General features: G+C 40.2%; 1 protein-coding gene across 3 annotated transcripts in view; it reads right to left on the reverse strand.

Moving 5' to 3' along the window:
* Positions 1 to 205: 205 nt before the first annotated feature.
* LOC124175967 (5-hydroxytryptamine receptor-like) overlaps positions 206 to 25,590 on the reverse strand; it is a 52,250-nt gene continuing 26,865 nt past the window's right edge. For all 3 annotated transcript variants that reach the window (XM_046556670.1, XM_046556671.1, XM_046556672.1), the window contains 5 exons: positions 25,029 to 25,162; positions 7,920 to 8,066; positions 7,111 to 7,266; positions 4,127 to 4,287; positions 206 to 977 (listed from right to left, as the gene is read on the reverse strand). In XM_046556670.1, coding sequence (XP_046412626.1) covers positions 542 to 977; positions 4,127 to 4,287; positions 7,111 to 7,266; positions 7,920 to 8,066; positions 25,029 to 25,162 — 1,034 coding nt within the window. In that variant the 3' untranslated portion in view covers positions 206 to 541. The remainder of the gene's footprint in view (positions 978 to 4,126; positions 4,288 to 7,110; positions 7,267 to 7,919; positions 8,067 to 25,028; positions 25,163 to 25,590) is intronic.

Raw genomic sequence — 25,590 nt, forward strand, 5'->3', positions numbered from 1 at the left:
GGATCGTCCATTTTGCAATTCTTAAATTCTGATGATGAATCCACTATCAGCGACCCTAAAACCCCCGAGTAACAAGTTTCAAAAGACTTATTCCATTTCTTGACACTATGGTACAAGGGTGCTGAGTCCGAGTAGAAATTACCAGTATTTGAAGTCACCATTCTGAATCCCTGACATCGAATTTTTTCAATTCTGTTTCAATTTTCATCCAAATCCTTCAAGAAACACCAGAGTTATTCAAAAATGTATATGTATGATCCATTGCCAGTTTGAGCACTTTTCTTTTTTGTACACAATATGATCCGTTACCAGTGAAACGATCAAGGTCAGTCACCCCTTAAAACGAGTGTCCGACGGGGAAAGAAGAAGACCAAAATTGATGAATTAAAAATTTGCGAACAAAACTCGTTGAATTCGATCGAGAGTAATTGAAAATCGAGAATCGAAAATGCGCAAGGCGTAGTCGTCGCTAAGTTCCCCCGGTCCGCGTAATCCGCGAGGGTGGATCAGCCGTCACCCCGGCAGGCAGTTAAACCCAGTGTCAGCCACGACCTCCCCGAGTGCCGCAGAGCATCCGCTTGAAGGCCTGTCGAAATTCCGGTGAGAATATAGTGTATATCAGGGGGTTGAGGGTGCTGTTGAAGTATCCGAGCCACAGAAAGACGCTCGCTACTAAATCGGGGGGTGCGCAGGGCTCGCAGAGTGCCTGAAGCAGGGCGACGAGGAAGAAGGGCAGCCAGCAGGCGACGAACGCTCCGGTTATTATCGCTAGGGTCTTCGCGGCCTTCCGTTCCCTCTTCGCCTCGATGGTTTCCCGGGTCTTCTTCGAGCCCGAGGAACTCGTTGCCGAATGACTCGGAGCCGGCGTTGCCGGTGGATTCGCACCGTTGTACGAAGACGTCTTTTCTGGTGACGCCGAAGAGTTGTCCGGGGTCGATCGCGTTATTGTGAACGCCGTTGTCGACTCTTCCCTCGGCCTGCGAGTTCCCAACTTTTTCAACGTGTGTTCAAATAACGAACTGCCCCGCACGGACGATTTAACGTACGTACGGCGTAAATACGCCTGCAGCTATGCAATTCGAAACAATATCATGTCGAATACCGCCTGTGGTTCGACAACCGGTGATACATTTTTGTAAAATTTATTTTTGATTGCATAGATGCAGGCGATTTTGTTTTGACAATCGGTGGTATACGTGTGCAAGTTTTATTTTGGGCTGCATAAATGCAGGCGGATTTTGGTAAAATTACACCAGAACTGCATAAATGCAGGCGAATTTAGTCTGTATTCTATGTGAAATTTCCCGTATGACAGTTCGATGAAATAACCTGGTGTATTGAATATCACTGGTGGTAACGACGAAAGCACCCGACGTTTAGTTCAACCGTACGTTGTACTGTTTCGAAATATGCCAGATCCGGTGTTTTTGTACATATGTGCTAATCGATTGTAAGAATCACCCCTCAAATTCATCTTCAAATAATAACGAAAGCAATAAGAAAAGACTTGTTTCAATTGATATGTGAACTAGTATATTATTGAATACAAAAAAAATGTACAGTAATTGACAAGTTTTAGTGGTCAATTTTTTGATGCATAATTTTGTACAAAATTCAAATTTGAGAAATTATACAAATTCCATCTTTCGGAATTATCAGTTGACCAAGTGATAAGTTGTTTCTATTTCCGGCAACAGCTCAGAAACATAGAACTTGGCAAATTCCTTTTCTAATATTGAGCGTTGAGTGACGATAAGAAGTTTTTTCACGGGTCGCACGTTGCTCAGAAATACATATCAAGAAATCCATTTATTTTCCCTTTCCTTGACAAAAGTTGTAGGTGCTATCGGATCAAACTCAAAAGCCCAGCCGTAGATCGAGTTGAGCAGATTTCGCACGGCATCGCATCGTAAAAAAGTCAAAAGTCTAATGAGAAACTTTATACAGATATCCACGGTTCGGTGAGCATCAAAACTTCGGTAAGCATGACGTGAATTTACATAAAATCGAGGTTGAACGAAATTTCTTGCAGTTTGTTTTATAAATTCAAAATCTATCAAAATAATCTTAACGGAATCTTGATCGTTAGTTTGTCTCAAAGTTACGATCACACATGTTTTATCTCTGCAAAAAGAAGATCGATCTTAATTAACTAATTGATTTTTTATTTTCTTGTGAATTGAAGGTTCTGATTTTTCAGGCGTGGCAAAAACTATTTACTTCTTTTTGGTGCAAAAGAATTTCGAAGCCTAAGAACACCAATTTTTACACGTTAAAAGTTACATTTGCTATAATTTGTATTCTTACAAACGCTATTCACAGTTTGTGATCTGTCAATATACAAACGAAAAATACTTTGTCTTATCAAGATCTGCAGATCGCTCTACAAAAAAGCAATTAGTTCTGTGCCGAGGAATTTATGCTCTCCTGAAGTCTGATGATGAAGAACTTGCCTGTAATCGGCAAATATATACGGCCAAGAACAAACTCACAACTCAATTCGGGTTCGATTTTCACACGGTTATCGGAAAAAGAATCGACTGTCGGCACAGCTTAAGTACCGGTGATCGTTTTTTTTTTTTTGTTTTCTTTAGTTCTTTCTCTAATTTCTTTCCTCTCCTGCTCCGAAATACCTACACCATTAATGGACGGAGATTAATTGTAAGAGCAAGTCGAGAGCAAAATCGGAGAGTCGTAATTTAGAAGCGTCGTTCACCGCTCGTTTGTATCAATTGCCAGTAGTCGGAGTCAGTGTCGAGTCGGACCGAAACAATTCGCTTCGATTTCAGCTGCGGTTCTATTTTATTGATCCGAATATAAACGTGATCAAATGTGAAAGCTAAAGAAACAAAAGTCATCAAACAGTTACCGAAATCAATCACATTGAGTTAAATTTAAAAGTCTCAACGCAGTCACGGTTTTTATCACTTCAATGTAATTATCATATTATCCTGTCAATATCGTTCAATTTCTGAACGGAACGTGAAATTTATTTCAAAATCTTAGGCTTCTAATCATACTGTTACGTAAACAAATATATACCATCGCGATACAATACGCGTGAAATATAGCTGGAGCTTTGGTTGGCTGATGACATTTAGGAGTGAATTAATTACAAGAGAGCTCGGTTGGGTGAGAATTCATTTACCGAAACGCGTAGTTACGATTTTCATGCTGGGGAACGGATTAGCGATGACATCTGACCGAATACCACGTATAAATATTCGTGTCTATGTGTAATATTAATGTTTTTGTGCATTGATATTCACGGGATGAAATCCAAATAATTACGGCGAATGGCGTAGAAACGGAGCGACGCGTTGATTTGCATTTTCCTTTGCCTTGCCAAAATTTTAATTTCAGAACTAAGCGGGGTGAGCGAACCGCGCAAAACTTTTACCTCGGTAATTGGCCAGGCATTGAATCGTATAATTACGGAAAAATTCGGTTCGCCGCAACTCGGTTTTGTTGAGAAAATAATGGAAAAAAGAAAATGAAAAGAACGAAAGAAAATGTAAACGTTTTACGTTCTTTTACTTTTTCTCTGATCGATCTCTTCCGCCACAAGTATGCATCGCGCGTATATTATTTAGCCTTGTATCGAATCGGAGTGATTACCGAATGAAATAAGTCAACCAAAGCCCGAAGCAAAGTTGAATTCCAATAAGACGATTACAGGGCACCTACTCCCTCTCGAAGTTAATTAGCCGTAAGCTCCCACTGCGAGAGTCGATTGATGTCATTGGCAATTCAGCGTCACGCGCAGCTTTCGTAAGGTTTATAAAATACGATACGAGCTTCCGATCACCACGCGAAAATTGAACCTCATTATATTACGGCCAGTTCGCTCCCTTTCATCCGCGTTTGAACTTTTTATAAAATACGCGGCTCGTGGGCGTGAGAAGATTCAAGTCATTGAGTAAACCGTTCACGCGAAGCGGGAAACCTTTGAGAAAAGTAAATCGTCAAAGAAAAATGCCCAGCCTTACTTTCAACTTTATTCACCATTTGTCGAATTACCAGATCAATATTGCTCGGAGAATTTCTCCGCCATTTTCAGCTGACGCAATATTTCGCGACGTACTAAAGCAATCTAATTGCATGATAATAGCCCAGAGCATTTTACCTTTTGCTGACCAGCCGAAGGATCCCTCTTCGTTCTCGGGGCGGCTGAATAGCCGCTCCTGGCCTTTTCCGGATCCGTCTTCTCGCAGCTTGGAATATCCTCCAATAGAGGAACAAGATGACCAAAAGAGGTACGTAGAACGTAGCGCAGGTAGCGAATATCTGATACGAATAATTGGAAGAATTCTTTTTACAAAGGGTATCTAATCATTGGCTGAGAAAAAACAATTACTCGTTACGACGATTTTTTTTAGCTGAAAACAATACAATACGCATAACTTTTCATTTCAAAAGCTATCTGACTGACAGTCAGTTGTCAGGTAAACTTTTTTGCCTTTCTATATACATATAAAGACGAAAGTGAAAAAATGAAAATCAAATAAGGAATTACCGATTTTTTTATTTTTACAATTTACAAGTACCAACGAACCAAGAACGGCAACGCTTGAAATAAATTCACAAATTTACAAGAAATCGAATGAAAGTAGATGATTTGAAATTGTTTCCTGGATCGAATTCAACTTTGTCTGACTTAGAAAATTCAACATCGGTTGAAATAGCATGACTTGACTTTACTGTTTAGTATTTTTTGATATTCCACCGGTATTACATGCGTTCGGTGCGAGTTCTAACTGGGAATGAAATAATATTTAGTTGGCTTTTTGATGTAATGATAAAAGATTCCTGTGATTGTTAAAATTCGCGAAATTCTTCCCATAAAAAGAGTACAAAAAATTGTTGCGTATAATTTTTGTGTGTTTCAGTTTCAAACACACGAATTGTTTAGAATTAATGTTGGCATTGCGAATAAAGTGACCAACTGATTCATCTGAAAGAAAATTATTCGAGAGAAGGGAAAAACCTTTCGAAAGTTTTTCAGTTAAACAAGGCTTTAACATCAATTTATTATTGCACAAGCATTAAATTGTCGCAAAACTCACAAGAAAATATAGTAACAATGATCGTAATGAGAAAGATTAGTAACGGATACTAGACTTTCCGGTAACGGCTAGAAAACTAATTTTCATTTTCTACCTAGAACTATATTTTTCAATTGTGGTAAAAAATGAAAATAGTTAAGGTAACCGAGCGGTAACCGGAACTAAAAATTCCTCTCAGTGTTGTTTGAGAGAGATTGAGGATGTATCCTGGACACACAATGATCAGTGTGCAGTACAGTTACCCAAATTCGATCACCCTCAAATGCAGCTTGCACGCTTGATTGGACTGAGCAAATAGCACAAGGTCTCGAAATCAGGTGCGGATAGCACAGTGTGACGATGTCGACGTGACGCGGGGATGATAGCCCTGGGTCGTGAATATTACACGGCCAATACACAGCGATAGAATACCGAGAAATCTGGGGGTAGATTTATTTGATATGAGAGTAGATAGAAAGCGAAGGATACCGAATGGCGTATGCGGGGCAATGGTATTTATTACCCCTGCAGTTGGGCGGATCGATAGGGGCTCAATACCTGGAGAATTCGACAAGAGGATTAATGGGGCGAGGTGGAGGGGGAGGGGGGGGGGATGGACCGGCGGGGAACTCTGCCCATGAGAACTCGGACGGGGTTCGACCTCGACACCATCCTCGTTAACCGCGGCCTCGAGATTTAACAAAGCGGTTGACCAGGGCCGACGATAGATAATAAAAAAGCGCGGAAGGGACCGGAAATTGCTAAAGTAAAGGGATACTTTTCAGCGTTTAGCACCCCCCGCCCCCGCCACCGCCTCTTAACCAAAAGCCAGAGAGGAGACAGGCTCTGTAATTCCCAGTGATCTTTAATTCTATTGCGCGGAATACATCGGGGGAAAAATCCAATTTCAAGTTGACTCTTGGCTCGTGAGGCGGGATCCAAACGATCCAGCAGGGTACGTTCTTGGTGAGAAAACGGGGAACGGGGAGCGAGGAATGAGCGACGGGGAACGCTCCAGGGAAGCCATAATTCGATCAGTCACTGCCGGCACACGCGATGCTCCGTGTTTAGTTCCCGACTCCCCGCCTTCCTTCCTTCCTTCCTTCCTTACCGGTGTTGTTTTGTTCGTCTAAAACTACACGTTCATCCACTCGAAAACTCCCCGGTCCTCGAGAGGCGACCGACCTAACAGCCCCTGATAAAGCACATACCTTATACTCTTTTCCAAATCCACCCGCGGCGTCTTCGTAATAACAGCAAAAACAGCCACAGCGGTGGATTTCACCCCGCATTTTGGACGCCGGGATGAGGAAAAACTTTCCTTTCCGAAGTGATCGTTTTGTTTTATTTTCTAAAAATTTCAGCCCAACCGTGCGTTATACTACCCACTGAATTCCGCATGGTAGCGGAAATTCTTTCCGATGTATATGTAGTTGTTGTTATTAAACCGACACCCCGATGTCGAGCTTCGAAAACAGGCTCGCTTTTCTTGAATATCACCCTGAAGGCTTTGAGATAATTTGCCGCGTCAGCGAAAATTTTCTTTGAAGAGTTTTTTTTTTTTTTTTTTTTTTTGCTTTAGCACCGTAATATTTCCTACGCCCCTTATTGTCGAGCTCATTATAGTTCGGTGACTTTATGAGATAAGAAGATGAGAAGGTCGGGATAATAAATGAGAAGTTTTAAGCCGACGTTATAATCCCGCGGCGTAACCGAAACCTCACTGTACAGTCTGCTTTGTCATTTTGAATGTTGAAGCTCGAAACTGAGAACCGAAAGTAACCCGCTCTTCTTACTTAGCTGTTAACTGATCGTGCCCTGCAGTTCGGGGGATGCTAATCGTGTTCAACCGAAACTTTGCTCCAGGTACTGCTTTTAAAGAGGGAACCAGAGGATTGAAATTCACAGAGGTCGGATGCGGGGTCTTTATGGTTACCAACTCCCTCCGTTGATCAGTTCTCGCAATTGTCTTGTCGGTAACAAAATGATCGCAATTCTGTACATCCAACCTTTGCGTTTGCGGAAGGGATCGGTAGGCTACGGGCCAATGGTTTGGTGAACTTACTTGATACGCCGCATCTTGGGAAACGACGCATTTGCCATCGGCGATGCGGTCCAGGTAGCCAGGATCCTTCCACCCCAGTTGAGGCGCCAAAGAGACCCCCAAAGATACAACCCAGACTGCCACTACCAGCATCCCGATTCTCCGTGGATTTCGGGCCTGAAACCCAATCGCAAGTAATTGACGTCTTGAAATGGCTCGTCGAATTTACCCGTATATCTGACGCGAAGGGTGGCCTTTGATTACCACAGAAATAGTCCCCTCTCCGTATTTCACCAAAGTGTCACGTAGATATCCGTGCAAACGTAGGAAAAAAAGTCTGTTCGTACAAGTATCTAACGATCGATGCACTTGTAAAGTTATCCACTTGAAATTACGCAGAATGATCGTTTCGAAAATTATCGCGCACGTGTCATTTCAATGGTCTTTAAGAAGATGTTCAACCTGTACAACTTTACCTTCGCAATCACCAAGAAGTATCAATTGAATGTAATCGATTTTGCATACCACACGAGCATCACATCGGATTCATCAATCTTTTGAAACACGCCCACTAGCTTCTATCCCGCCATTCTCTCCAAGCGAAAGAAGAGGATTCGATGGGCTTGGGGCTGGGAAATGGTCATTCAAGACCTGTGGAAGCTCGGGGAATCGGTCGAGTAACGCCAGGATAGACTTTTGACCTTTCCTTTGTGATCCTCAAAGAGCGGGGTGGTCGTCGAGGTCGACAAAACAGCTTCGAGGGGACCAAGGAAGGACTCCAAGGAGCAAAAGCACCGAGATCAGGGTCGAGTGCCGTTTAATTGTCTTACCTGAATGTAATTGAGGTCAGTCACCGCCCAGTATCTGTCCACGGCGATGGCAACGAGGTGCAAAATCGAAGCGGTGCAACAGAGGACGTCGCTGCTCGTCCACATGTCGCACAGTTCCGGACCCAGCGACCATCCTGCAGAATTAATCTGGAACATCAAAAAGACCACTGTCTAATAGTCGGTGAATGGCTTGGCTGCTCACCAAGTTTTCAAGTTCCTTCAAACATTTCCGTCTCTGACTTTCATTCTCTCGGCGAATGAGAAAACTTGTTGAGGCACGATTCCAAGTGATCACCAAATCAGAAAGTCCCCTTACAAGATATTCTTTTTTTTGGAAATTTGCGTGATTGAACAGAAGTTTCTAGAATTTCCGATTATTTATTCTCAAAAATCACAACTAGAATTAGATTTCTTACCAGAAACATACTGTTCAGGTTAATTTATATTCCTCATGATCAATCTTATCGACGGAGGATTTTTCGTTTTCCGTCGGTAAGTGACAAAGAACAAAACTGCTGTTTTATCATCATCAAAGTAAGCATTTCTCTGGAATGTCGTAGTTACGAATAAAATTACGAACTAATAACAGAAATTAAGATTAAACTAAACTCACAGAAGAAATTAGTAATAAAATTTGGGTTCTTGCAGACGAGTTTTTGAAACAGCTGCTTCAATTCCACTTAAAGTTGGAGTTCAAACTTGACGGATAGTGTCTCCGTGTAAGAAAAACACTCTGTCTCTCCGTTCAATTCGCGTGTTATCCATCCATGATCGCCATTAGCAATTCACACGTGCGTCGTTCCAGGGGAAAAAAGAGTTTCGCAACGCGGTGTTCACCGGGATTAAAAATGTGAAGGGAGCGAAATGAACAACCTGTGACCGGCTTCCGGACGGTTTAACTTTTGAGCCGAACACAAATACCATCGACCAGAGCACAGCTGGACGTGCCGAGTACTTGTTCCGTTTGTTTACGTCGTTAAACTGATATACGCACACGAATGGGATTTACTTCTCCTATCAGATCCGAAGCCTGTTGTCACACAGCGATACTTCCCTATCCTGTGGATAAAATTGATTTCGATCACAAGGTTGAAAAACGGGCGAACTTGAATCAAAGTCCTTATTTTGCTGTGTCGAAAATTCACTATAGAGGTATATACTGTCACCTTGCCTTATGATCCACGACTTTTGGTTTCAGTGTGATCATAGAAGGATCCAACGCGTGTGTTTGTTTCTTTATTGTTATCACGCAGTTGAAGCTGTAAGCACACATACATTTTCACCGTTTCAATATATACCGTACGTTACATAATGAAGCGACGTAGTGCGAAAATTGGAACCCAAGAAATACGAGCCTAATTCGTAGATTCTAGCTTCATTACTCCGCGGGTTAATTTCTACCCTGCAGGGCAAGGTAGCCCATCATACAAATCACGTCCCGAACGAAGGTCGCATATTTAATATGGTGGGAATTATAATTGTAATTTTGTTTCCTCTATTCATGAAGTTTTCACTCTCTGTTTATAACCCTTTGTTATTCTCTCCCGTCCCAACCTACGAGTTTTAATCCGAAGGGAGCAATTAGAAAATTAAATTTTCTTGGCCAACCCTTTCGAGTGTATTGAAAAGCGTCCGCACCTTATCGAATTACTGGAAGACTCGTCAAATATTAACACACCGCTCTTAATCTAGTCATCTTCCCTCGTTATTGTCAATATTACTATCATTGCCGACTTTGAATTCCAAATTTGTAAACTCAATCGGTTGTATATAATTTATTATGCAATCTGAAAGTTATACAAATTACAGAACGCGATGAGAAATTTCTTTCGGCAAGATTTCGAGTTAATACTATCAAATTTAATTCAATGAAACCATATCTTGTCGCACAAATTATCATGACCAACAAATTCAGGAAGATCTTATAATTATTTCACTTTAATCTGTATAACTTTTGCGATTCGATACAGCCCTATACCTATAATCATTGCAATTATGTGACCGATCACAATTTTTTAATCGATGAACACGTAGCTTGCAAGAATTTATTTATTCAGTGATTATTGATTCGTTACTTACTTATTATTTTTAAATGAATTGCCAATACATCGGTAGGTGGGTAAAATATCAAATTTTCTCCCCTGTTTTGTCGTTTAATCGTTTCGATCTCTGATCTTCACCAGGCATTTAAACCCGACCAAGAAATATGGAATCCAAGACAAAAAGAAGTCGAAATTTTTTGCTCGCAACCCGGAATTCGGTTATTCAAATCTATTAATTATTCTCAACCGCATGCAACGTAACGGCTCAAGAGAAGAATGTACAACCCTCGACTGACTCCGGTGTAATTAAAAGGCTATGCATAGAACACGTTATGTGCCGCAAATACCGGCAAGAAATTAATTACCGAAGGGTCACCGGCAAACAAATTTCTACTACAATTTTGTACATGCATGTACGCATAGTTACGAGGAAATTCAGGGAAAACGTTTATCGTAACAATACCGATTTTACCGTTATTACAGACACAAGAAAATGTGGCACGAGTTTTCATTTCATCGTCAGTGTGTGTGTTATTATAGTTGTATAGAAACTTATGGTTGAAATTTTTTTTTTTTTTTTTCAGTTAACCGAGACCTTAACGCCAATTTGTTGTTTCAACAACATCAAATTATCGCGGCACTTGAAAGAAAATTTAGTTATACGTGTGACCATGGTGAAAGAAAAAAAAATTGGACTCATTTTCATCTTGCATCGTTGATTACATTTTTCAATAATGGTAAGAAATGAAAATGGTTGGACTGTACGCTGATCCGCACATGCAATTCAAAATTGACCTCGATGACGGTCGAGATTACTACATCAATAATTTTAACTCGATCGCCCACCAGATCGGTTTTAAATAAATTGATAAAAATTTCTTCTAAAGCACAGATTTATATCTCAACCCTCAAACCTTCGCTTAAACCAATTGCTGCGTGAAGTCGGCTACAGACAATACACACGTTTCAGTATATATTCGTAGCAAAACTGAATCCTTGCGAACAAAAGAGAAAAAAAAAAATCTGTTAGTGTGAGAAATCAGTGAGCATTGATTGTAATATTAAATAAAAATATCAGCATCGTCTATGGAGCATTCTATCTCAGCTGTACGCTACTAGAATTTAACTTTTTTGTGAGTTTGATATCAGTGGACAATCGACCTAAAATGCTTCGTTTACGATGCTGATATTTTTATCAAACAGCATCAGCAGTGCTGATTGATTTCTTACACTTACAGACTTTTAGAAAATTGATCTCACGATCAAATATACGTATAACAGAATTTCGGTAAAAACCTGCATATGTTTAACCCTTTCAATCGCACAATTTTCAACACGATATTTGGGCCTAAATTTTATTACTCGGGAGTATCTGACGTCAGAATTTTATTATTTTTTAATCCAAAATGGCGGATCCGATATGTCGGATTTAAAATCGAAATATACGAAGTAACAAAGATCATTAGAAGTTGTAAATAAACTGTGATAAGACAAGAAGATGGAAATATTTCGATGTTGGAGGCAGAGTATCTCGCTGCGACTGAAAGGGTTAAATGAAAAACTTCAGAAAACTGGCGATAGGGTTTAGGATTGATACAGATCCCTGTGCCTTTGAGAAGACTTCCGTATCGTTATTTGCAAGAAATTTCGAGGGTATTCAGGTCAAATTGCTAAAAATTCCAAACAAGGTCCACCCTACTGTGCCATACATCAAAGTTACAAGAAAATTAGGAACGGCTATGCGGGGTGAAAACGGACGGAATTTCCCACTACGCACTACGCGGAGCTAAGGTGTCGCCAAATTCCATTCCCCACACGACACGGCATTTACCCCATGGACCACTAATATCGATTAAACGATTACCATCCCCCACCCCCACCCCCATACCCCGTCCACGCGGTCTCCCTTGGGGAAAATACTTTTCATTGTCAGCCTATAGTGCCTAACGCGCAGTTTCACCCCGTCGCGAATAATCACTCGTGCACAATGATATCGGCTGTCTCTGACGGTTTCGTTTCCCGGCAACTAGGACTACCCGTCTAGCTCTAACCCTTAGGGAAACGAGTCTGTTTGCTTTGCCGGTAAGCATTCCCCATGGATTTATGGGGGCGGAAGTTTTGAGCCCTCCGGTGCAAGCTCCGGTTATCTCTCTTCCTCTTCCTCTATCTCTCTCTCTCTCGCTCGCTATTCCTCATTGTCCGGATATACAGGGTGTGTACGTATGCAGGTGCAGTGTTCCCATCCAACAATGAGCATTGCGCCATCCTTCTACGCTGCAACAGTCAATGTTTACCAGTCGACATGTTAATTAGTAGCGTAGCTTCCTCGCTCGCTTGTGTACGGTTAGCGTTTATGCACCGCAATGTTACTTCGATGCATTACACGCGTGTCTGTTCACTAGTTAGGAGGTATGCATAAGCTCTCGTCATCCATGCGGGAACGCAATCGTTGGGAAATAGGTCGGTTGTTTGTTTTTTTTTTTTTTTTAATTTTTTTTTTTTTTATCGCCAGAAGTACGCGAGACTTGGAAATGTATGATAAGTGGTATGAAAAAAAAAAAAAAAAAAAAAAACGTGGAACACAAAAGTTTTCCATGTATATTGTGTATACATTCAAATCTGGAATTCGAGTCGGTCAAAGACGGTTTGGTAGATCGTAAACTTAGCTAATGTATTATGTACAGTGACCAGAAATCCATAACTTTATCGAAACTAAGGTATTCAACGATTATCTTGATGTGAAAATTGTATTCTGCGTAAATCATTTACCGTAATTACCGGAAAAAGCTTTTCATGGGATCCGATCAGTCCATAATTGCGAAATACTGAGCCGGAAAATTCGCAAATACTAATTTTAGTAGGTGCGGGGAAAGTTGTTTTTACCGGGTTCGATATTATTAACTCGAGGTATTCGGACCTTCAAAACCTCTGTTTATAATGCGTTGTACCGAGAAGAATAATGTTGTCAGTATAACGGTGAGAGGATTTCTTTTTTTTTTTCTTTTATTAATATCTTTTTTCATTTCACGGAGCTTTTACTTACAGCATTAATCTACGTCACGGACACGGTACGGTTTTCGGATTGTCACAGTGGCGAAATGAATTTAAAAAGCAGCAAAGAGGGGCTGCTGCACAGCACTCTTGTAATTAAGCCTTTCCGAGAGGCAGACACGCATTTAACGTTGAATTATCCCGAACGCGCGGTGTTCACCAATGGCCTGCAGCTTTTGGCGGCCATCATCAAAGGGCCAGGGTTGAACTTCGGGCGATGCCACTTGGGCAGCTTCACTTTACTTCACTTCCGAGTAATCGTATTCAGATCAAACATTCATACGGGGCTACCTTCATTGACGATCCACATCAGATCTGTCCCGGTCATTTTTCACGGCGTTGGACGACCTCGAGACCGTCGCCACTTTGTTTTATTCTTTTTTTTTTTCCCCACCTCAATTACTCAACTCTATCCCCTGAAACGGCGCGAAACAGATGCCGGAGTTATTTAATTTTTCATTATCCGTATAGGTGTGTAAACCAACCCTTTTGGCGAATTTGTTCAAACACAACTCGAATGCTGCTCGTTTCAACGGTATTGAAACCGTTTTGTACCGAAAGGATTCCTTGAAAGTGAACGACGCGAGCCACGCTTCGCCGTCAGATAGGCAACCGAAGGTACATTTTACACACGGCAAGTACTCTAGATGTAACTTCGGTTGCCTATCCGACGGCGAAGCGTGGCTCGCGTCGTTCACTTTCAAGGAATCCTTCCGGTATAAGCACATTGCGAGTGAATTTTAAGTAGAAATTTAACGCGTTTAGATGAATTCGAATATTACGGTGACGAGTGAATATTCATAACTATATCGCTTGATACGCGCATGAATTTCAAGAACTTGTCAACTTTCGCTAATGCATTCACGTTGGTCAAGTTACATTTATACTCGACTCGAATTTGAAAACATTTCTCTCTCGATGTTTGTACAGACCATTTAGCTTGTCGCAATTATTTAACTTGTTGACCCCGGTAAGTGATTATATTGTTATTATTAAAACTGAAAATACCACTTTTTAAATACCCCAAATTTGAGAAATTATTTTGAAAAAAACTTCGCTCAGGCAACACCGTTATGCCGATTTATGCCCAATTCTTCAATGCCGTCAATTGTACGATCAAGAAATGGTACAGAGATATAAACCAATCGACCATTGCATTCATTCGCAGGTCCAAATGTCGAGGGCGCTGCAGACAACGGGAAAGTAACGCCCACGTGTATACGCACTCCGAAAGGCTTTACAAATAAGCGTTCCGTATCCATTATTCATTCGGAGAAATATGCTTGCGACGCCGTTATTATATTATATAGGTATGATATATACCTTGCGGTCTGCAAAACCAAGAACAAAAAAAAAAAACTTTTCACCCTTGACGTATTTGCGGAACCCCTTGAAAATACGTCGGCATAATCACACTTTCATTTTGTTACTTCAAATTTATTACAAAGCCGCGAACTTAACTTTTGGGGCAAGTAACATATTTTTATGAAGGAAAATGAGGTGAAAAATTCTTCCGTTGATTGATTAAAAAAAAAAATTTCCAACCAGTGCTCAAATTTTTATTCTAACAAACCGCTGCCAGCCTTAATCCTGTTCAATTGTTCTTCCACCCAGGTCTTTGATCACACATATTTGAGCTGTGTGTTTATGTATCAGTAAAGATTTCATTTTCTCATCATATTTTGTCGTAAATAGATCGAATAATCAGTTCAAAATGAGATTCGGGAAAATAAGAATGAAGGAATTTGCAAGAAACGATCGTCAAAAATTGGAATCTCAAGTAATAAAAGTTTATCGATCATATCTTTGATATTTTTTTCTTGCGATCTCAAATTTCAACGACTTAAAAAATCATAGAATAATGCAATTTCACTGATATTAAATGAAATTATTCTCTGTACCTTTTTCGTCTCAATTTTCTAGTTAAATGTAACTTATACTCATAGATTAGTGCAGATTATTCTATTCGAAGGAAAATAATGTTCCATCACGATTTTACCCTAAAGCTTTTTCAACCTGACTGTATATTCCCTTACATCCTTAAAAGACGGCGTTATTCTCGCACGCAGCGTCGTTAGCACGACGACTTTTCCAAAGGGTGCAAAAGACGATGGGGCGGCTAGAACGTCGGTGGAAAATAGCGATCACAATATACAGGTATGCAATATCCGATGCGAGAGGAGCCGGAAGGACCGCCGTTTCCTGATCCCCGCCACGCTGCGGATGCTTCCATGGCATTTTGTACCCACCAGCTTGTCACCTACACATGCAGCCTCTGGCTGTAACGCAACACCCTTTACCCCCGCAAGCTTAAGCCTCCCCCCGACCTTTATGCGTCTCACCATCCGGCGACCATCGTTTGCACGTTCGTTGGATGTGCTCTATCTTGCGAGGGCTCACCCTGTGCATTCCACGTTCTGAAAGCCTTCGTTTCACGATGATCATCCGTACCTACCTACCGAGAGGAAACGGTGAAACTTGGCAGACTGTTTTACCGACTGCGCATGCGCGAGATAACCGAAATCTATTGGTGGGTGAGATCGCATCGCGGAAATATTGTCGCTTGCAACGCAGGTTGGCCAACTTACTCGAACCGAAAAACAAAATGTATAAGTCTGCCGAGTTGAAGTTAAATTGTTTATCGCGACTCGTCGCAGTCATCGGTTATCGGTCGGTTAACAATAAAAGCCTGCAAAACCCTTCCGAATCACTGCGGCGAGTCATTGACGTATGATTATCCTGAGGAACTTCGCATCGCTCACGTAACCTTCGTAAGCTAAGTTTGACAACTGAAGCTGAAGGTGGTCAGCCTGCATGAAAATCCTACAAACTTTGCGCATGCGCGGTCAGACGCTCACTTAGCTAAATTTCATTGTTTTCGTTCAGTATAAGTCATCTCAAGTTCTGGATGCGGATGGACTACTTGATCACGAATCTATTTTCGAATTGAAACCACCTGTATAATCTGCTGTGGCAGCGACTTTTGGATTTCAGTGAAACCACCCTGATGGTTTGTCAAATTACAGAATATAGATAAGTGATGAAAAAAAAAAAATTTGCCGTGCGTTATTCAAATGGGAAATCTCAAATGCCCAGCGACACCTTTTAAAAATTGAACTAAAAATTTTTTCAAACGGGAGAATTTTTTTCTCGGTAAACAGGTTCTTTCAAGACCACAGATTCGATAGGTTGGTTATTTTGGCTCACCCCGATGTACATGCTGAAATGAAAAAAAAAAAAAAAAAGAAAGAAAAAATGATTCATTGACAAGCAAATAATTTGAATATTTAAATAAATAAAAATAAACGCTGAAGTTGTGTTCATATCACGTCAAACGGATGTCACATTGTTACTTTCGCGTTAGTTTCTCCTACCACCGATCTATGCATATACTACAAATAACCGCGAGCCAATTAATTAACTGAGAGTTACCCGACGTACCGGAGGTTCGAAAATTAATCATCCAGGATGTTATTAACCCCGATACGAGAGCAATTACTCGGTTTTTTCCAACGAAGTGGTAGTCAGTGATTACTATGAACGGTAAATTCGTTCGTACCAATCCCGGCTATTCGTTTAATCGAGCTTGTCGGCTGTTTCGTTTCTAACCACTTCATATTCCGCGCTGTTGATCACGTCCGACCACCCCTTCGTCCTTCGACCATCTTCGCAGCGAATATCGCCAAGATCCAAGTTCGACCCTTTGCTCTCTTCGTCTTGGACTTGGTCGTCATGGTCACCTGGCACTGGGTGCACACACCTATTAGATTAGACCACCGTTAGATTGTTAGAGAGCGTAGTCTGACTCCGGCCGGGTGTACCTGATACTTAAACTTCGCCAGCTTCACTCGGCGCTAACTTTCGCCAAGTTCTCCTATAGTTCAGCTACCCTTCTCTCCGCGTTTATACCTACGGGCAAAGAGAACTTTGAACTTTCTTCACCGGCTCTCTTGCTTTTGACACAACTCCGCAGAGCTACGTACGATCGTGATGAGCGTGTAGGAACATCGCTGCCTCCACCGCCGACCCGCTTCTATTTGATGTTTGATTCACCCTGAATTCACCCTCCGCTGTTATTTCCACCTAGCCGACCGGGACCCCAAATTGATAAACAATCCCTCCGACTGAAACCGTGTCAATTGCATATTCACGCCGAGTCTAATTCTGATTGGGAAAATTTTCGCTCCCCTGAACCCTTTACGCCAATCGACGACACCCACCCTCGGTGTAATCAGTATATCCTCTGATCTTTTAGCCAGGTTATGGTTACAGCCATACCGAATTCCATACCGCCGGCGAATCGCGAATTCTTTGGAATACCGATTTTTTCTTGCCTCGGCATCTTCGCGAGCGAGGGGGTAAAAAAAAAAAAACAACAAAAATTTAATTGGCTTGTCAATTTTTACCGGCTGCATATGATTAATTAATTTTTATCGACGCAAGCCAATTTCAATCAGCCAACTCTCGGCTTCGATCAATTATTCACTCGCTCTGAATAATTTTATTAACTTATTTAAAATATTGGTTTTGAATAATTAATTTAAAAAAAAGTCTGATTCGGTTTCGATACTTTTCCTCTACGCTTCCGTCTCTTCACCTTCTGTTACAGTGTCACGATTATTATACCGACGAAACATTACGAATTTTAAAACAGTTTAAGGTTAGACAGATTTCTACCGCAGACCATTCGGCACAATTACTTTAAATACTCTCCCAATCTACAATCTCAGAGCCACAAATAATTTTTCTTCAAAAATGAAAAAGCTCTGTTTGAAAATAGTTAATTTAACCTGTGGAATTACTTGCAAGGTTCTAATTTGGCAAGAAATTTTTTTTTGCGACAGCGGAGATTTCGAGAGTGGCAAGTTAACATGACCGAATGAAAAGAAGGCGGTATGATACGGGATGAAAGAATCCTGTCTGATTGTTTTTGAAATGAAGGAGATAAACGCAGAGAAGTAAAACGCGTACGTGCGTTCAGAGATTCGCTGTTTTCATTTCCTGATTCGAGAAGAAACCTAATGCATCCTTGATTCTTGATTCCTGACTCTTGATTCTTGATTCGCTTGATTCTCAGGGCGGCGTTTCGGTGAATCCTCGACGACAAGCAGACGCTTCGGCTCTTCTCGAGGAGAAAACTCCAATAACACGAATGGACTTTCAAGCAGGCATACATCAGCCCCTCCTCGCCCCGCCACAGGCATACCCACAGTGGCCGTGGTGAAAATATATGCGCAATCCTTACCACATTGATCAGGGACCTTGCTGGGGATGAAGGGAAAAAAATATCTCAAGAATGCGCTTCATTCTCAGGGTGATACCCCTCATCCCGTCGAACCTCTTTGCGTGTCCGACGGCCAACTTTATACGGACAATATGCCGTGTGGGTATAAAAAATAGGGTGACGCTACTTCGATCCTTCTTTTTTTCAATCTACCCACCTCGAGTGGACATTTTTTTTTTTTTTTTTTTGACCCGCCTCCTGATGCCGCGCGTCAAACTATTTTCACATATTCAAACAAATCGTCCTTTTCACCGTCAAGTCACAATGCCGGTACCGAAATTTGATACTTGGGAGTCATGACGTGTCGATGTGTTGAAGGGAAAGTAACAGGTTGTAGATTCGCCCTTAAAGAGCAGACGAACGGAAGGTACGGTCGTTTTTTAGCCTGTTTCAAATAAGGGCTCAATATTTCATTAACCTCGTGAACACAGTGGCCAATGATGGTATGGTACTGTTTACATACGCCATAAACAAAATAACATGATTAAGTGAGCCTTCAACGGAACTCGTATTGAGGGAGTAAAACGAGTCGTTGATCGATAGCAGTTACGGAGTTACTATATATATATATATGGATATACGAACTGCACTCGAGTCGGTCAGTACGAGGGAGTAACAGACCCACTATGGTACCCATGTATGAAAAATGTCAGTCGCGGGAAAAATAAAGAGGAAAAATACCGCTCGAGATGATGGTATTACACCGAACCTGCGAGAATACCTCGCTGGATGTGGAAAGGGAAGAGGGCTTGAAATATCCTCAGTGAGCCGAACCCTTTGCGGCGGGAATGAAAAGAAAAGGACAAAGTATTTAGAAAAAAAGAAAAAAACATGCAAAAAAGGAGAAAAACACAAAGACACAGACGTACACACACACACACAGAGAGCGAAGGTAGTGAAGGAGATAAAGAAGCGAAGCAAGGAATTCCCAAGGGTGCCGAGCGAGTAAGATGAGATTTTTCCACTCCTTCTTGGAGATTCTCTCTAAGCGAACATATCGTCGCTCTTCTCTCCTCGCATACTTGGAGATTACAATAACGTATCAAATATACGTCTGTGACTTGGTACGAATGAATGGAATAACTTGGGTGAAAAATATAAGCTGACGTACTTTCGTAATTCGAAACCCTGTGACATGTGACCTCGTTTTTATCAACGTCAACTTTACAGATGAAAATTATGACGAGACCTTGGATGGATCGCTGAAATAATGCTGTGATTGATATACGGAATCTAGCTGATGTTTCTTGGATTTAAGTCACCACTTGGGAAAAGGGGATCGAAATTTTCACCGATAAAAAATTTTTGCCTGATCCAAGGTCGAGCCGTATTCTCTCTGCGTTTTCTACAAGCCGGACATTTTCCAATAGACGCTTCGATCGATTTACCGTTTCACGATTTTGCACGCCACGCGTGAAAAGATAAGCTTTCGCTCCCTTTTACTATCCCACGTAACTTCGCAACGGAGAAGAAATAGAAATTCCTCAAGAAAATTTCAATCATACTATCAAAAATTGAAGTTCTTCCACTAGAAGTTCAATTTTTTTTTTTTTTTTACTCACACCCATTAATATCTCGCACTATCCGTATTGCAAATCTTTCGTTTTCTCTCTCTTGATCTTTCGATCTGTTTTTAGCGGATTCTGAACGGTTTTATTTGTAGTATATACCACCGGAACATATCTTGGATTAACTGTTCTAATTCAAAATTACGGTGACACGTCACGACTGTCAATTTGGAACATCCTTTCGTCCAACATTGCAAAATCCGGTGGACAGAATCCGGATTTGAACTGATTTCTTAGCCGCCTATTACTGAGCCAAACACTAAACTTATAACTGAATGCTACCACATCGTCAAAGTATTTAAATAATTACCAATTACATAGCGAATATAATCGCAAAACATCATCTTGGATCCCACTCGAGTTGGCTTTCGAAAATATCGCCGTACTCTGAGTGTTGTTTTTAGATTGCTCGATGATTTTGTAAACCGAATTGATAACAGGCGTGTAACCATTCTGATACTATTCAGCTCCAATCACAAAGCATTCGACAGTTTCAATCACAAATTAATCTTGATCAAGCTCAAGCGTTGCTGCTTTTCAAAACGAGGCGGTCAAGTGTTTTCACTCGTGTTTGACTGTGCAGGATCTCTCGAATGATCCTTCCAAATGTCGTTGCAATCTTCCTGGGGTCCTCCAGGGCTCTGATAGTGGGCCGTTGGCCTTTCTCATACACCTTCGTAAACGGAATGGTTACCGGGCCTAACATTCCCCAATAACATAATATCCGCTGATGACTTGCAGATGTACCTACACACCTAGCTAAGTGATATCCTTCAGGCCATTACTAAAGTAAATTGTTACGCGAAGGCTATCTTAGAGAGGGGCGTTAACTGAAGATTGAGACTTAAAGTCAAGTGTCTGAAAAAATCAAGCTGAAGGATGAATCATAGAGATGGATTCTCCCTCGAAGTGAAAGAAATTCCGATCCGTGCTCTGATTCACACATTTACTTTGTTAACATTGATTATACCATCGGTTACCTTGGTCTCAAGTTTTAATTCAGATCAGTCAAAAACGGTGTAGAAATTGTTTTGACTTAAAAACGAGGCCTCACCGTTGAATGAATCTGAAATGTCTCTCATCGTCGGCTGTTAACTTTCCATTAATATCTTCTTCGCGCAGTTCTCTATCGAATCCTTGAAACTTTCTTCTTTTGTATGTTCTCCCTACAACGTCGTAGCCGACAATAACATCAAGGCGATTTTCCTTCTCCCGTATAATGCAAACGTAGATTATAATATACCGCTAAATCAACGAAGAAAAGCGCCTCGTTTCGCGTGTCATTTACATGTGAATATGTCGCAAGCTCGTTCAGACCTCGCTTCTGATACTCGAGCAAAAACTGATATTCACATAATGTTTCAAGAGACGGTAGAGAACGGGTGAAAACACGGATTTAACGAAGAAACAATGCTGCTTAACGGGTTTGAGTCTTACATTATTCCGAGAACATCACGCCTCCGTAAAAAATTTGATAACACCGTGAATTCGAGACCAATTGAAGTTTACTTCATGATGAAGGAAACGAAGATATTTACAACTAAATGGACCGTCAGCTTGTGCGGAAACGATAAAGAAACGCCCGGAAGCTGCGTCTCTTTGGTGTACCTGCATAACTTTCGTATATTACACATACATGCGTATGAGAAATTGTTTATCGTATGAGAATCTGTGGAATTGTACACGCATCTGTGTCACTGACGTGTTTTATTAAACGTGTGTAATAATGGGCGAAGAAGAGGCGCGGGGAACTTTTATAGGAACACAGAAATATGTGCAGGTACGTGGTGTACGTCGGCACCGGAAGCGCTACCGGATATAACAAGGAATCGCGAGAGCTTGGTGCGCGCAACGATGAGAGAACCAAGCAGGACTCGCCAGCTGACAAAGAAACTCCACAAGCAGAACTATAAAACATCAGTGAAGTCTGGCTGGGAAGAGTTGAAATAAAATGAAGAAGTGAAAATAAAATTACAAAAAAAAAAAAATAAAAAACAAATAAAAGAAGAAAGTTCTAAGAAGCAGCAGCTTGCAACTGAGAAATTTTATTTCACCGATGCAACAGACTTTACGTATCTCTCTATCTCTCTCTCGAATATTTCTCTAAGAAATTTTGAAGCATTAAAGTTATTACGTTAAAGAAATAAAACCTTGTGAGAAAAAAAAAAAAAAAAAAACATTTGATCGAAAAAGGAACTGACGAGAATTGTGATCAAAAATATTTTTCGGTTAGACCGATCGAATAAATTGCCGAGATTGAATTATTTCTATACCTTGTGGATCGTTAGGAATCGAGGTAAAGAAAAATGTGAAAGAAAATTTCCAGTCGTATTTGAAATATAAAATTAACTTCGATAAATCCTGTCGTGTTTTCGTAATTTGCATTCTGTTGGGCGTCTGAAATCGTATTACTTTTTTTTTTTTTTTAGATTTTTCGAGGGATATTTTCTCATTTCAAAAACGTTCGAGGTTTTTTCTAATATTTTTTATTTTAAAAATTTTCATTACAATGAATTTTCGAATACGAAATAAAAATTCTGTGACGGTTTGTTCGATGTTTACTATTTTCGAACATTTTCCAAGTCGAGACAAGAATTTTATAAACCCCTTGTCGTGGTGACAAATTTTTGTTCTTTATTTTATTATAAAGTTTGGCAAAAAACTGTAGTCAATCAATATTCATAATTGTCCGGAAAAGGTCGTCCTCTGTGATATCAACGAATAAAGTAATTAATAATTACGTTCCGAACGAAATGAAATGCAACCCAACAGCAAACGTAACTGTATTATTTTTTTAATTTCCACCGTAATGTAAACTTGAAAAACTCTCACAGGGTTGAATGAATTAATTAAAAAATGGAATAAAAATCGTGAAAAACGAAAGGCGAGCAAGTATGAAACGTGTCATTTTCTCAAAGCATCGAAACTACGCAACGTACTCGTCCTAAATCCATTATACGTGGAATTGAAGCGATAGCTCAATATATTCACGAGCCATTAATAATATGGCATGCAGTTGAATTAGCCAAGGTTCCATAGAAAGCGTAATTCATGCGAGGTGGACGGGGCAAATAATTTGTGATGCATCGTCTTTGCCCAAGGATTGGCCGGGTAATCCGAAACTGTAATAACAACAGTGCATCCACCGTGGCTCGATCGCCTATCTCAATCCCGATGGTGTCACGTGAAATATACAACCTTCGATATTACTTCGATTTTATCTACGCCTCTAGTCGTCCTGAGCTACTGTTCAACCTACGACCAGAAGTACGATACGAACATGGCCGTAAAACATAAAAACGTTTAACGCGAGGTTTTCTTTTTATCGATGGTTGAAAAAATTGCTTTTTGTCTTTTGCGAGGACGGTGAGAAAATTATTCTTATTTTAGTCTCTGTTTCGTGGTTATACATGAAATGGTGAGTTTTTCACTTCCAACTACGATGAGAGTAACGAAAAATATTAATTTGAAGTTGCGGATACTCGTGATGAAAAATGACAAGCATATTACACCGCTGAACGAATTTTTTTTTGAATCTGTGCCCGGGTTGAGGTAATTATTTTTTTATTCGCCTTGCGTCAAAACAATGGACGAATATACACACCTCCCTTAAATTTTGCTTTTGTAGTCTTGGGAGAAATAATGTCGATTCAATAATTTTCTCATTATTGTAGGTTAAACGAGTTTAAACGGATGAAAATTACTATTTTTCGAAAAATTTTGACTTTGCTGCAAGGAGAATGCTGTTTGAAGATTGAAAAAAATCTGATTTCAATTATTCGGCTAATAAAAAACCGAAACAATATTGCTTTTGAATGAAAGTGATTTAAATGCGAAACTGAAGTTTGTTCAATTGATATTTACAACAAATGTTTGAGAAAATAGGTAGTTTTTCTTAAACACCGAAATCAAACTTTGTACCTAATAAAATAATTTTTTCTTTCATCAGTTACGTCGAAGAAATCAAAATTTGACGTCTGGAAATAGTCTTAAAAAAAAAAACAATTGAATAGTTAGTACAAGCAATTATCGGTAATTTTTTACACGCATGGTCTTTTTTTCTTACTTTTGTCTATAACTTATAGACAAGGCTTAACGACGGATACATAATTACATACGTATAAATGTGAGGTGGAATAATATCGTGGCGAACCGTTCGCGATTAAGGTGTAAGGTAAATTGACGCGGATTTACACGGTGGCGACATTTTCGTATAATTCACTCCGGCCGAAACACGTCGACGATCTGAATTATTTAGAGACGTTCGTTCCGTCGTTGTACCTATTTCGCGTGTAGTACGCATTATTATGTAACCTACCTTAGGACACCGAGTAGTCAAATTTCCATTGTAACAAACACGATGTTGTATATATATATATATACGGCGAATCCCTGCCTTGTAAAATCATTGAAATGAATCAACGTAAACGAATATGCTGTACGTTTGGACTTGGGACCCAAGCTGTTTTTTTCGTTTTCTTTATTTTTATCCGCTTGTTTTACTAAAGCTGCTGTGGCCAAATTCAACACCTTTCCTTTATTTGACTAGGTTGAGAATTCAACAAATTTGTACAATCGTTAAAATTATAAGAGAGAAATATCGATACGGCGAACAAGAGCTTGGATATTGCTTTTTTATTTCAAACCTGTATATTTGTTCCAATATACTTTTTGCAAATTCACTGCGAGTTTTTTTTTTTTTTTTTTTTCTAACGAAAGTAAGGGTGTTATTTAAAAAAAAAAATTTACGATAAAACAAAGTGTCTTGGTGAACACGGTAGAAAATCAATTTATGGATTTTAAACAACTCGAAAATGACGACATGAAAATTTAACTTTCACAAAGCTCTATAGTTTATAATTGAAGTATTTTTCATTGATAAGTTTCTTGAAAGATCATCGAATCTCAGTGAAATTTGTGAATTTTGTAAATCGTCGATGTGCCCGTTTATCTTAGTTATAACAATTAGCATAGCTGGGGTAAGAAATTAATTTTGAAATGTTTGTGAAATTCAACGTCGACGAAACACTCGATACTTCTGCCTCTGATTATATTTATGTTTATTATCGTTTTTATTATCATTTTTATATTCTTTCCCAAGACGAAGGAAGATTGCCTCCCCGGGGGGTGCAGCGAATTTCTGAGTTTAATCCTGTTAACTCACCTCGTAAACGGCACCCAGAGGCATGACGAGACACGCCACCATAAGGTCCGCCACTGCGAGGCTGACGATAAGATAGTTTGCAACCGACTGAAGATTCTTCTCGAGAAATATGGCGGCGATAACGAAGACATTGCCTGAAACAGATGGCAGAATATTCGCCTATGTATTTCGATGTGGCGTAATGTGTGTATTTTACACGGTGTGTAAAGATATTGTGTAAAATGTAACTTAGATTTACGCGCATTGAGTAAACGTTTAACGAAACGTGGTTTCGAATGGTCGGTAACACGACGGCTCAAAGTTTTGGATTGAGAAATTCCGAAAATTCAAGTTTCGATACAGCAAAGTTTCAAAGTTGTTGCAATCATCAATATCACATTTACGGTACAATGAATGTAACGACTGTGGAGCGGGGTTGAAATTTTCAATTTGAAACGTTTCGAAAGCGCCGAATGACGAATTCTCTTGCAGCGAAACTTGAAGTAAAGAAACCAAACTTTGACGAAACGGTAAAGTTGCGAATGGTCCGAAATCCGGCGCTCAAACTTCCAAAAGCGCAAAA

This window comes from Neodiprion fabricii, chromosome 2, assembly GCF_021155785.1.
Source record: "Neodiprion fabricii isolate iyNeoFabr1 chromosome 2, iyNeoFabr1.1, whole genome shotgun sequence".
NCBI classification, from domain to species: domain Eukaryota; kingdom Metazoa; phylum Arthropoda; class Insecta; order Hymenoptera; family Diprionidae; genus Neodiprion; species Neodiprion fabricii.